Source organism: Monodon monoceros, unplaced genomic scaffold, assembly GCF_005190385.1.
Source record: "Monodon monoceros isolate NGI ecotype Baffin Bay Population unplaced genomic scaffold, NGI_Narwhal_1 Super_Scaffold_18, whole genome shotgun sequence".
Lineage (NCBI taxonomy): Eukaryota > Metazoa > Chordata > Mammalia > Artiodactyla > Monodontidae > Monodon > Monodon monoceros.
The window spans coordinates 61,084,721-61,098,717 of NW_021703774.1; the positions used below are offsets into that span (position 1 = coordinate 61,084,721).

General features: G+C 47.0%; 1 protein-coding gene across 2 annotated transcripts in view; it reads right to left on the bottom strand.

Annotated features, from left to right (window-relative positions):
- UCK2 (uridine-cytidine kinase 2) overlaps window positions 1-13,997 on the bottom strand; it is a 74,581-nt gene that overhangs the window by 10,266 nt on the left and 50,318 nt on the right. For both annotated transcript variants that reach the window (XM_029228542.1, XM_029228541.1), the window contains exons 2-4: window positions 11,951-12,110; window positions 11,024-11,120; window positions 4,174-4,316 (exon numbers count right to left, since the gene is read on the bottom strand). In XM_029228542.1, coding sequence (XP_029084375.1) covers window positions 4,174-4,316; window positions 11,024-11,120; window positions 11,951-12,110 — 400 coding nt within the window. The remainder of the gene's footprint in view (window positions 1-4,173; window positions 4,317-11,023; window positions 11,121-11,950; window positions 12,111-13,997) is intronic.

The following is a 13,997-nucleotide window of genomic DNA, read 5'->3' on the forward strand; positions in this document are numbered from 1 at the left end:
CACACACACACACACACACACACACACACACACACACACACACACACTCACTCCTCTTTCACATCGCTCTGCCACTGCCCTCGGCCCAGGCCTGCAGCTCTCTTGTGTCTTGCAGACCCGAGAGCATCACCTGTCGTGTCACGGGAGACAGGAACGTACCAGGGAGAAAGCAGTGGACGCAGGTGAGTCACACCTGTGACTGCTGAAGCCCGAAGCCACTTCTTGCCCCATCAGCTACAGCGATGGGGGCAAAACTGACCCAGTTTGAATCCTGACCCCATTAGCTACTACCTCTGTGGCCTTAGACAAGTTACTTAACATCTTTGGAGCTCATTTTCCTTGACTGTAAAGCAGAGCCCATAATAGCAACTTTCTCACAAAGCGGTCACTTAGGAAGACAGGGAGATATCCATAAAACGCTTCAGCACCGTGGCTGGCACATGGTGTGTATCCAATAAGCCTAAATTTCTACGAAGACAACAGGAACTGAGGAAGCTCCGGGAGGGGGATGGCTCCCTGAGACAGCAGACTGTCGTATCGGAAGGATGGGAACTGTGAACTCAGGTGAGCAGGCTGGACCCAGTGGGGGTGGGAGTCCCTCAGAGCAGCTGGGAAGGTGGGAGGGGGGGGGGGGGGGGGGGCTGCAGTGCAGGAGGTGGAGGGCGGACACATGGAAAGACAGGATGGAGAGGGAGAAACAGGAAGACAGGCAGGAGGCATCCTCCAGCTTCCACCCTGGAAAAGGAGATGGCAGTGGGTCGGCACGTTGCCCAGACGCTGGGAACACGCAAAACCAGAAGGCTTCGCCCACCTCCGCTCCCAAGAGCCTTCCATCGAATTATTACCTTAAACAGACGGGCCCCCTCCTTAAGCCAAGGACAGCTCGGGGCCAGCCAGTTCACTGCACTGAAACGCCCTCCTCCTCAGTCAGGAAACGGGGCGAAGCCAACAACTAAGGCAGAACAAGGTCTTGGCACAAACCGGACACTCCAGGGACTTAAAACCAGCTTCCTTGTCATCACTCTGGCCTTGGCACATTTGCTGGGCTGAGACAGGCCCTCTCAGAGGGGTCTTGCAGGGTAAAGGGCAGGAAACGACAGGTCTACCCTTCCCTGCTTGGCCTCCACTCAGCCCTTCCCAATCAGCTAATGCTGCTTCACATCAGCCAAAGCTGAGAACCAAATGCAGAAGAGGACCCAGAATAAACACAATTCCCCCATGGCTGTCAATTCACTTCAAAAATTCGTTGAGGAGATGTGTTACTCTAGTAAAAGAACACACTGACCATGCCAAGGCTCACTGCAGCACTAACTCCATGTAAACTGGGCACAGAGAGCCACGGCGGGAGAGACGAGGGGTCAGCAGGCTCAGGGCCCCCGCCTCTCGTCTCCCCTGTCCCTAATTCAAGGGTTGGTTAAATGCATATAGAGAGGGAAGGCAAAGGCAAGCTTTGCTGGGAGGAAACCAATTCCCTAGAAATACAAGGGGGTCCCTGGGAAGGAAGGAAGTCCTTCCGACTTCCAAGGCTATGAGACTTGATGCAGACCTCCCTCCCACATGAGGGTCAACCTGGAATGTGCCCAGGAGGATGTAACCCACAGGCAGGTGAAATCGTAGCGCTCACTCAAGTCTCCAGGAATGTTCTTTCGCCCCACAGCTCCCGACTAACCCTCCCTCCCTCTCCCTTACCCACAAAGCACATGCCAGGCATGTATTTTGTCCTAGGTGGACAGAGAGTGAATTTGTAGAAACAGCTTTTGCTGAAAGTGACTAAGCAGTGGGTGACGTGACAAGACAGCGGAACGGAAAGAAGGCAGCGACCTGCCCCGGGGGCACCAGGGAAGGCAGGGGGTGAAGAGAACTGACCCTAAGAAATCCCCAGAGAAGGTCACCATCACCTCAGGTCTCTCCCCCATTTCACTTAAGGATCTCAGCACAAGAAAAGGAGGGAGAAGTTTCTGTTTAATCTACCCTAGGATTACTTGTTTGAATGAATCAGAGTCCAAGGATGTTGCCCCTCCACAAAACGCGGTTCTAATTTCCTATGCAATTTCTTGCACTCGCTCCACCCTCAGGCATCACTCCATCCCCTGGGATTTTAGTACCACCTGCTGGACTAATGATGCTACCAACCCAGGTGTCACCAGCTCCTGAGGACACGACTACTCAAGAGGTTCTGACAAGTCCTGAGAGAACACTTGGAAAACATAACATCATCATCTCAGGTGAAGCAGGTTTCTGATCTGCCACATGGATATTTATCGACTAATGCCACCACCAGGCATTTTACCTGCATCACCTCTGATCGGCACAACTATCCCAGGAGTACTAACTAATCCTTACATTATCAACCAATAGGAAAATAAGGTACAAAGAGATTAAAACATAATCTGGGGAAGAGATATGGGAACATATGTATATGTATAACTGATTCACTTTGTTATACAGCAGAAACTAACACACCATTGTAAAGCAATTATACTCCAATAAAGATGTAAAAAAAAAAAAAAAAAAAAAAAACATAATCTGCCCAAGGTCACACATCTACTCAACGGTGAAACCAGGATTTAAATAATGTCCAGTTCATCTGACTCCAATTTTCCCCCCAGTGATGCCTCCCAAATTTGGCAAGCTAATATGGACATCCGAGCAGATCAGCCTAGGTAGGACCTGGGTTTGTGGATGAAGGTGATAAACCAGACCCCGGGGCAGATGCATAAGCAATTGTCAGGCTCAAGCCTCAATTATCTGTCAAAAAATACCATGCAATTCTAACCTGGCCTGTGTAACCCTAAAAAACAGGCCTGTCTCCTTCATATTACCCATTTAAATAAAAAAACCCATGCCTGGGAGGTCACAAGAGGCACCAAAGTCACAAAGCTAGCAAGGGGCTCTGCTGGGACTAGAATTCTCCTTTTTTCCATCAGGTTACTCCCACTGCCCGACACCACCGGGGAGGGGAAGTACAGCTCCCCTGACTTAAAAGAGTGTAGTGTGACTCCTATTACTTCTTAGGAGGGTAAAACCCAGGGAGTCATTTCTCTAGATTCTGCCATTTCCACTTATAGTTCTTGTGACAAGAGTACTGAACTGGATAAACTAAAAATCTGTTTCATGAACCGGAAAAGAGGAAACTTCACAGACTTTGAGGTCAGAAGGCTCTGGGCTGCAGCTTATGAAATTTGACTCTGCCAATGACTTGCTCTGCGACTAGGAGCTAACCCTGGCGTTTCCTGTGTCACTCCTCTTCCGCACGATGGGGACTCAAACCTTAAGTCAGCTTTCATCCCTCTCCTCGGTCACCCACACCCCGCTGCCTTGGCTGGGGTCCGGTCAGCTCTAACTCTGCTAGGAACCTTTCTCATCTCTCCCCAACTCTCCATTCCCCCTCACACCACTCACGGGCGACAGCCCTACCTGTTGCCCAGATCAGCAAGACAGTCCTAACAAGCCATGGTGTCTCTGTTTGCGGTATATGCCTTCCTGGGCTGCCTAGGCCATCACCCCGCCACATCCAAGTCCACAACCCACTTCCCCCACAAAGCCTCCCAAGCTCTCTGGCAGAAGCAAGCCCTCTGCTTCGTGTCCCACAGAGCTGAATTCACAGGCTCCGCTCTCCCACCAGCAAGCAGTTTGGTGTCTTCAGCACTCGTGGAAGGAAGGCCTGCAGAGAGAACAACTGACTTTGCTGCCGAGCTGGGTGGACAGAGTGACCAAACCTCCACAGAACTTTCCGGAAAGCAAAGGGCGAAAGAAGCGGGCAGGTGGGACCAGCTGCCCAGAGTTGCAGGCAGAGGGTGTTCCTGTCCACCCCCCAGATGTCCTACAGTGAGTTCCCATCTTGATTATGACACCTGTGGGTAAATCATAAGGAACTGAGCACTTAACCAAACTTTTCCCCAGCAAAACCAAAACGTGAACTTCTTATGTCATCTCTGTGACCTCACAAGCTTTTCGTTATCTGAAACAGTAAGTGACTAATCCCTTCTCAAATGTCACCAAATGTTTGGGCAACAGGACATCCCTGGAGCTAGACTGACTCAGTTGGGCTGGGCCATGCAGCCACGAGGCAGCCACAAGGCTGCCTCGGGGAAGGCACGGGCCCCAGAATCGGGGAGGGCAGGAGCCTGTCACAGGCCACCAACAGGGCCATCAGAGGCTTTTGGAACGCACCTCTGCGGGAGAGCCGGGTGTCCGCATCTGTGTCCACGAAAAGCTTCATCTGGAACAGGTCTCGCACTTCCTGGGAGTAGAAGGCCAGGATCCCTTCGAAGAGCACCACGTCTGCGGGGTAGACAGTAACCGTCTCCTCCTTCCTGCAAAGCACAGAGCAGATGATGGGCCGAGCCAGGTCGGGGGAGCCCGGCAGGAGGAAACAAGAGAAGCTGTCTGGGAGTCTGGGGTCCTAGCCCCCTGACGGAAAGGGCACTGAGAGGGTTTAGCTAACACAACCTTACAGAGCCCTCAGACCACCACGGAAGACCCAAGAATGAGGGCCAGGACGGCTGCAGCGAAGTTCTCCTGTGACCAGTTCTTCTGAGCTTCCGCCATAAAGCAGATGGGTAGACATCCTTCTCCTTGGAATAAAAAACCTGCTGTTGGGACCTCCCTGGCAGCCCAGTGGTTAAGACTCTGCGCTTCCAATGCAGGACACGCAGGTTCGGTCCCTGGTCGGGGAACTAAGATCCCACATGCCACACAGCGTGGTCAAAAAAAACAAAAAATACCTGCTGTTGAATGAAGAATAAAGACAGACAAAAGAAGATGTGATCACTTTTTTTTTTCCCCCTCTGAAGGCGTCTCCAGGAATGCTCTCAGTCCTGGCATTTATGGAACCTAACACTCTGAACTTTCAAAAACAGAAACTCACAGTTTTCTCCCAACAAGTCCACCCCCTCCCCCAGTGCTGAGGCAACTGGGAGGAAGAAGGAAGGGGCAGATGGAGGGAGGGGAAAAGAAAGCTTTAGGTAAGAGGGTGGGAAGGGGAAAGGATCTCTGTGGAAGGAAAGAGTCCCAGTCCTGCCAGGGTTGCCTCTGCCCAGCTCCTACAACTGTCTTCCTTATCAATAAAGCAGGGATGGGCTTCCCTGGTGGCGCAGTGGTTGAGAGTCCGCCTGCCGATGCAGGGGACACGGGTTCGTGCCCCGATCCCGGAAGATCCCACATGCCGCGGAGCGGCTAGGCCCGTGAGCCATGGCCGCTGAGCCTGCGCGTCCGGAGCCTGTGCTCCGCAACGGGAGGGGCCACAACAGTGAAAGGCCCGCGCACCGCAAAATAAATAAATAAATAAATAAAAATAAATAAAGCAGGGACATACATTACCTCATCCATCTCCCCACAGGATTGGGAAGCCCAAGGCAGATACTACTGTAAACACGACTTTTCAAAAGCCAGGGGAGTGAAACCAAATGGATAACTGGGGCCTGCTGGGGTCCAGCTCCGCCCTGTCTCAACTTTCACTGCAATCTTGTCTTTTGCTTCTGTCGGAAAACCACCTTGCACTTCACCTCAAAATTCACGAAAAGGGAAGTAATGACGCCACTGCAAGGTTTACCACTCACCCTAACTAGCAGACATTTGTGAAGAAACATTTGTGAAGAAACCACACAGTTATTTCAAAAGTTCCTTAAGATTATAGGTTTTATCTGTGCAAACACAGTGAAGTCAGCAGCAGCTGGCCACTAAGAAGGGACTTCCCTCCTAAAAACATGCTTTGATTCTTTATTGGATCAGTCCCCTGGGTTCCTGTCTAAATTCTAAGGCAGCACTGTTGGAGCAACTACCAAGATGGCAGAATATGGAGCATGAAAGACAGCAGAAAAGCACCAGGTTAGTGCAATTAGGAGACTCTCTAGAATGGCGGTATTAACTCTGGAGGCACACAGAATCATCTGAGGAGCTTTTAAAAATATTTATACCTGGACCCTACTCCCCTGGGGCTCTGACTTCATTAGTCTGGGGTGGAGCTAGAGCATCGATATTTTTTAAAAGCTCCCCAGGTATTTCTTTTCTTTTTTTTTTTTTAAAGTCATGAAACTTTATTTACTTAACAGCAGAGGTTCGAAGTATATCGAGCGGATAAAAATACCAGGAGAAACTGCATCCACGTTGGTATTGGAGAGACGCCTAACTTCTGTATTTTAGAAACTGACAGATGAAGTAGCAATAAAGAAGGAAATGGAAAGTATGAATAACACAATTAGTAACCATGTATGTGTTTGTGCGTGCACACAACTTTGTACAAAACTTTGAAATACAACTGCAGCAGGCACAAAAATTAACTGTTAGGCCACAATGGAATATTAACCAATTCCAAAGAGTAGAACTCACTTGTGTTTTTCTTTTTATTTATCCTGCTTGGGAATTTGTTGCATTTCTTGAATCTATGGATTTAGTGAGTTTCATTAGTTCTGGGGAAAATTAAGTTACTGTCTCTTCAGATATTGCCTTTATTCTCTTTCCTTTCCTCCTGACTAAATATTTTTCAGGTCTTTTCACTGTCTTTTATGTCTCTTAATCTCTCTTCTGATTTTTTTCTGTCTTCTTCTTTCCTTAATGCATTAATGAATGATTTCTTCAGATCAATCCCCTAGTGTTTGAATTGGGTTTTTTTAGGTCCATTTTGCTGCTAAATATGTCTACTGAGTTTTAAAAATGTGCCGTTGTGTTTTCCGTTTCTAGAAGCAATGTTTGTTCTTTTTCCATATTTGATACATTATTTTTAATTTTTTCTTTTTTTAAAATATTTACGTTTTCTTCTCCCAGTTTCATTGAGATATAATTGACATAAAGCACTGTGTAAGTTTAAGGTGTACAACATAATGATTTGACTTACATACATCATGAAATGATTACCACAATAATGGTAATAATGTTCAGTGAACATCTGTCATCTCATATAAATGAAATATTTAAAGAAACATTAAAAGAAATATTAAAGAAATAGAAAACTTTTTTTGTGAAGGAACTCAGGATTTAGTCTCTTAACTTTCATATATAACGTACAACAGTGATTATCTTTATCATGTTGTACGTTACATCCCTAGTACTTATTTATCTTATAAGTAGAGTATGTACCTTTTGACTATCTAGTTCTCCCTCCCCCTGCAAGCCCATCTCCCCATTTCCCCACCTCCCCAAACTCCCCACACTGGTATCAATAAGTTTGATCTCTTTTTCTATGAATTTGTTTTTTGAAGTATAATTGACATACAATACTACGTTAGTTGCTGGTACACAACACAGTGATTTCATATTTCTATACATTTCCAAATCATTACCATGCTAAGTCTAGTTGTCATCTGTCACCATACAAAGATATTACATTATTATTATTGAGTATATTCCCCACACCGTACACTTCATACCTGTGATTCATTTATTCCGTAGCTGGAAGTCTGTACCTCCTAATCTCCCTCACCATTTCTTCTTCCCTTACCCCCTTCCCCTCTGGCAACCACCCATTTGTTCTCTGTATCTATGACGCTGTTTCTGTTTTCTTGTTTGTTCATTTGTTTTTAGATTCCACATAATACATGAAATCATACAGTATTTGTCTTTCTCTGTCTAACTGGTTTCACTTAGCATAATACCCTCCAAGTCCACCCACATTGTCGCAAATGACAAGATTTCAGCCCTTTTTTAAAAAAGCTCCCAGGTATGTCTACTGTGCAGCCAGGGTTGAGACACGCCAACCCTAGAAGAATGTCAGGTACTGGAAAACAGGGTGCTCATTGTGGTTTAGGATAAGGAACCAAACTGGGCAGAGTTCAGAAGCAAGATGGATAGAAAAAAGGATCAATGAATGAGTGAAATAATGAGTCACTCTAGGCAGCTGCCCTGGGCCAAGAAGAGGGCAGAAAGGCTCTGCCGGGAAACAAAGCATGTGTGTGGGATTCCTAGGGTTCCATCTGGAATACACAGAGTGAATGCAATGACTGTGCTAATGTACCCAGACTGACACTGTCTGGCAGTGCTGATCAACTTGCCTAACTGATAAACACTAAAAAGGAACAGGTGGTTTTCCAACTCAACGGTCATGCCTCTTCAATCCTGGGACAGTAAGGAGAACCAAACTGCCTGCTCTGTGGGTGGTGCCCCCAAAAGTTGAAATCAATCACTTCCCAAGTCCACATGTAGGTCTAGGTGGGAGAAAATTTAGAAATAGCCTAGAGCTAAAAACAACATTTATTGAGCACCTACTAGCCCAGGATGTGCCAGGAACCTATGGTGCAATATTCTGTTTAGGAGTTTAGAGATGGGCTGGGAGGTTCACATAAACCTGGAGTATTAAGAGCATTTGGGATTACCAAATTTGGGATTACCTAGCCCAACCTTCTCATTTGACAATCATTCCTTACGATAAAGAAGGGGAAGACCAGAGAAAGGTATTTACAGAGAATAGGTGACTTCTCAGTTGTAGCCCAACATTTGTTTGTGGTCACCATGAAAGACCCATGGCTGGGATGGGATCAGTTAACCCTGGACAGCTGGGTCCCTCACAAGTGGCTCTTAAGAGTTGGGGGGGACTGCTTGTGGTCTTAGGTGGTCACAAAGCTTCATGCAAGAGATGGGCTCTGGGCCACTAAAGAACAGGATTTTAAAATAAAAGGTATGAGAGGGGAATCTGGAGAAAAAAGTGAAACACATCTGGACGGGCAACTCTGCAGGGGTTTTTTTTGTTAATACGTGAACTTGATGGAGCTTGTGCTGCACAAGGTACTCATCTTCACCCCCTGCCCCCCGACTGCACTGGTCAGGCCCTGACTCCTGCCAACTGCCCTCACTCCACTTCCTTCCATCAGGCCTGTATCAGTCTCTCACCTGGGCCACTCCAAGGGCTTCCTAAACAGCACTGTGAATCCTCGTTCCTGCCACAAAACTGACCTCTCCATTCCTACATAACTGCCATCTATGGCTCCCTACTGCCAACATGTTTGTCCTCTGGCCCTGGGGTCCATCCATGGTCCTTCCTGATCTGAGGCCTGCCTGCCTCCCCACCTCCCGCCGCTCCTCCCACACACTGACCCCCATCCCTCCACACCTAACCTACTGCAATCCCCCACCAAGCTGGCCCCTGAAATGCCTACCTACCCATCACCTTGGAAATCCCTTTCCCAACAGCTTCTCATGCTTTCCAATGCACAGCTTAAATATCATCTCCTTTACACAACCTGCGCTAAATACTCCAGCCCTTCCTCCCTCCTACTGCTCCACATCCCCTTGCCTCAGTTGTCAGGTTGCACTGTAATTCTGTAGCAGTACCCTGCCCAGGACCTGAGAGGTGGTAGGCTAAACTGTCTCTTGTCAACTTGACATCACCACCACTCCCCCAAGGCTAGAAACTACAATTCCCAGAATCCCTTTCCCTACATGGTCCCAGCTACTTTGCCAATGGGAAACTCAGAAGATGAAAGTGATTACCACAACACTGTAAATCAACTATACCTGAATAAAATAAAGGTTTAAAATTAAATTTAAAAAGAAGATGAAAGTGAAACAAAATCTGTAATTTTTAGGAGACCATAATAGCTAGACAAGGAAACTGCAGACACTCCGTAAGTTCCCATTCAGAGGCTGTGGGCCCGGATGGATGCAGCGGATTCTTGGACTTTGCATGAACCTAGCTTCTTCTCCAGATGGCAGCTCAGGCTGCCATCATTGGGGACGAATTTCTCTGATTCTCCGGCTGCGGCCTCCCAGATCTTTGCTCTCCCAGCCCCCTCGTTATTCATGTTAGCTCCAGTTCCCTATTCTAAGCGCCCCTTTATTCCTGCATAGTCTGGAGAGGTTTGATATAGGAGGCATATCTTGTTCTCTGAATGTCCTGCACAGCAGAATCGGGTCCATAGTAGGAAGTACTTCAAGAGCTACTGGTGAGGGATGAAGGTGAGAACCAAAGCAGCCCGGCTTTCCATCACAATGTGCTCTTTTCTCCTCCTCCAACCCAATCTTTGCCACACCCTCAAGTTCTGAGAAAGTTCATGAGAAGAGCACAGAACATGTGAGCTAACTGCATTAAAGGCTGAGATGTGTCCTAAAGGAACACACAGGGAGATGAAGATTGGGCTTTTAATTATAGAAACATTTGGTAGTAAACATTTGGTAGTAGAAACATTTTAATGATAGAAACATTTGTTTTTAATTATAGAAATATTTGGTATGAAATCTAACTTCCCATTTTTAAAAAATCAACTCAAGAGAGAGTGGGATAAAGAAACCAAGAAGGAAAATGAAAAGTGGGAGGGAGAAACTTTCAAAAGATCCCAGAGCTAAAAACAACACTTACTGAGCCACTACTAAGGAGCTACACGTGATGTGACACAACATTTACGAGTGTCGAATGTGCCTGGGAGGTCCCCCCAAGGAGACAAAGTGAGCAAAGAGCTCTGTGTAGCTCTGAAAGAGCTTGGGGTCTGGCTAGCAGGAGGGAAGTCCTCCAGAAGCCCCTTCCCACCACTCAAGAGGGAAGGAGGCTGTGATGGAGGTCAAGCTACTCTGCTATTCTATTAGGAGCATGAGAATCGACAAATGGAAAGGACAGGTCTGACGTGACTGAGAAGCTCTCTGGTGGGTCTAGTCTTTGGTGACCCCAGTGCCCTCACACCTCCCCACACAGCTCGATCCCAAGTAAACCAGGAGAGCAGAAAGAACAGCTTCTTTTCTTCTTCTTCCTGTTTTTCCTCTACCATACCCCCTTGCATTTGTTCCAGGAACAACAGCTTGGGCACGTGGATGAGGACGAATGTGCAGTCCCTCACCTGAGTCCAAATTCACAAATCTAACCCTTCAGAGTTAACAAAGCATGATGATCACGATGGGACTGTTCCAGGAAGCACCTGGATGAATTCCTGACCCCGTGCACCTACAGGCATGCTGACGCCACCGCCCTGTCACTGACAGGCTGCACTGGGCACCAGACACATGGGGGTGGGGGGGGGGGGGGCGTGAAGAAGCCTGGAACTTCTGGGGACCCTCTGGGGAGCAACAGGTAACAATCCCCAGCCCAGAGCAGCTCACTTACCGGGAATGGGAGACAAAGTCATACACAGGAATCTGGACTGTTTTCCCTTCGGTGATTTCTTTGAGTGTCTTGAAGATGAGTTCATTGTCAAAGGCATCTGAAGGAAATCAAACTATTAAGATGTTTCTTAACTGTACAATGATTTCTCCTATAGTGATGAACAGGGCATCCCTATAAACCTATTATTTCACATATGTGTATCACACCCTAGAGAAGCATCCCCTCCCCACAAAAAAGCCAGATTTCTACCTAAAGCAGAATGCGAATTCCCTGCATCTCAAACCAAAGTGTATAAATGAGTTCTGAAAAGTGGATTCTTTTTTTTTTTTGGCTTGCCATTCCGTCTCTGGCCTCAGACATCTCTGTCCTCTCTCTAAATCCAGCAGCATACGATAACCTGGAAAGCATACTCACAACTAGGGCACTGCAGCAGGCACCACACCAAGTTTTGACTCTCACAGTTACAAGAACTCCAAACCAGCTAAAGGGGCAGTGTGCTCATCTGGGACTGTCAGGGCCAAAAACATTCAGGCAGCCATCCTGGACCCTCCACCCCACTCTCTGCCAGTCGGTGAGTTTAACACACGAGCCATGTACACGCACGTGCTGGGTGCTGGCGGGAGGGTGTGACACAGGCTGCTGCAGAGCAGGAGGCGGGAGAACCAGCTGTGTGTGCGCTAGCCTGCGTCTGGCCCACCCTGAGTAATAGGCTTCTCCAAGAGTCACCCTTGTTCAGACACAGATTCGATCAGTATTTAAGGCGCCACGCACCAGAGGATGCGTTGCAAAGTGCTTCTTTCCTATAAGCCCCACCGCAACCCCGCAAGGTACCTAACAGTCCTCCATTTTATGGATGGGAAACAGAGAGGTTAAGTAACTTCTTCAACCAATCCCCCCCACAGACGCCCCTTCAATGCCCCGACTCACCCGGGTGATCAAAATTGAACTGGCCCTTCAAGGCTTTGGCCTTCTGCTCTGCAGTGAGGACACGGTAGAAGCTATCCTGGCTCAGGATGACCACCTGCTTCTGGCGATAATCCACCTCATTCTGCCCCAGGAGCTGAACAATCTTAGCACAAACGGAAGACTGTAAGGAAAGAAGGGAACACCACGGAATAAGGGAGGTCCAGTCACTGAGCTGATGTGTGCGCCCTGAGCAAGGGGGCCTTTGGAAAGAAGAACCCAAAGGCTACCATATCTTGGATGATGCAGTAGGGGAAGGGAGGAAACGTCTGCTGAGAAGGAATTCGGGGGCCCCAAAAGTCTCTTCCTCTCTTTCCTTAACACAATTTACTACGCTCAGGTATCCACAGTGAAGGCAGGGGAAGGAGGGCCGTAATCTCTAACTCCTCTTCCATAAAGCCTTCCCCAAAGCTACTAATAAAAGGTGACACTATTTTATTCTTCCTTGCTTGCACCCTGGTATAGATACACAAAAAAGACAGCAGAAAGTGGGGAAAGGGCACGTTGAGGCTGTGCTGATGGGCCAAAGGGCCTCTGGGTCATGAAGTGACTGGGCATTTGCTAGACATCTCACAGCCCCTGCACATCTCTTTATGTCAAAGGAATCTCATAGCAGAGAGCTTGGCTGGTTGGCAGTAAGGCCAAGGTCATGGCTTCCATCCTACTTCTGTTGGTTTCTTTTGCTCTGGTCCAGAGCCGTGGACATCATCGCCCTCATAGTACCCCAGACAGCCTCGTCACAGATGTGTGCCCCCGCTTTTAGAGCTGGAGACATAAACATCACCAATACCTGAAACAACCTAGGGGTATCCCAACTAAGAGTAGGGACGCCAGTTCCAGATGAACTCAAACCTACATGCTTTGTATTGTGTTGCTAGTAATACACATATCTGACTCCTTTTCTCTCCAATAACATACGCTCTTTGTAAAAGGAAAAGTATAAAACCAAGTGCATTCCAAAGAATGAGATAGTGAAAGATTGTATTTACCAAGTAACTCTTTTCTTTTTTTTTCATTTGATACAAAGATTAATTGAAAAATAAGAATGTCTACATTACAAAACCTCTAGAAGCTGTAACTCAAGCCCCCTATGGAACTGGTTGACCTAATTACAAGCGATGAAAAAATGAGCAGTTAGAGGTATCTCGGGCTCAGCCTTATAAGTCTTACTATTGAACTTATTTTACCAACTGATTTTACAGGTAAAACCCAGGAAACTGTTAAAAGTTCTTATGAAGAATGTATTTGATTTGTCCAAGCATAAGGAAAACTGGTCATTCCTGTTGTACTAGCCAGTGCAAACTAAAACTATTTTGAATTATACTCCAATAAAGTTGTTAAAGAAAAAAACTATTTTGCACAATATGTCCTGTTGTACACGTGGTGAAACACACTGCCATATTATAAGGATCTGTGGGGGAAATTTTTTTTTTTTTTTTTTTTGTGGTACGCGGGCCTCTCACTGTTGTGGCCTCTCCCGTTGCAGAGCACAGGCTCCGGACGCGCAGGCTCAGCAGCCATGGTCCGTGGGCATGCTGCTCCGCGGCACGTGGGATCTTCCCGGACCGGGGCACGAACCCGTGTCCCCTGCATCGGCAGGCCGACTCTCAACCACTGCCCCACCAGGGAAGCCCAGGGAAAAATATTTTGACTCAACTGTTAATTATTAGAAAATTATTTTAATTTTATGACACTTTTGCATATTAACACACAAAAAAGCATTTAAAACTACTTAGGATTTTTGGAACTACAGATGTGCCAAAAGAAAGAAAAAAAAAAGAATCACAGGAAGGTATAAAGCTTGCACATGACTTAAACTACATTCAAAAATGAAAATGCTACAACAGAATCAAAGGTTCTATGCAATCAAAACCTCTTTAAATTTTTAAACATGTATAGGCCCATAATTTCCTTTTCCTAGCTCAAGGCTATGAGAGGGCAACTTTTATACCTGCAGCCTTCACTAGTAGATAGAACTCCTTCCAGAAGTCCAAAGAACAAAAATGAAAAG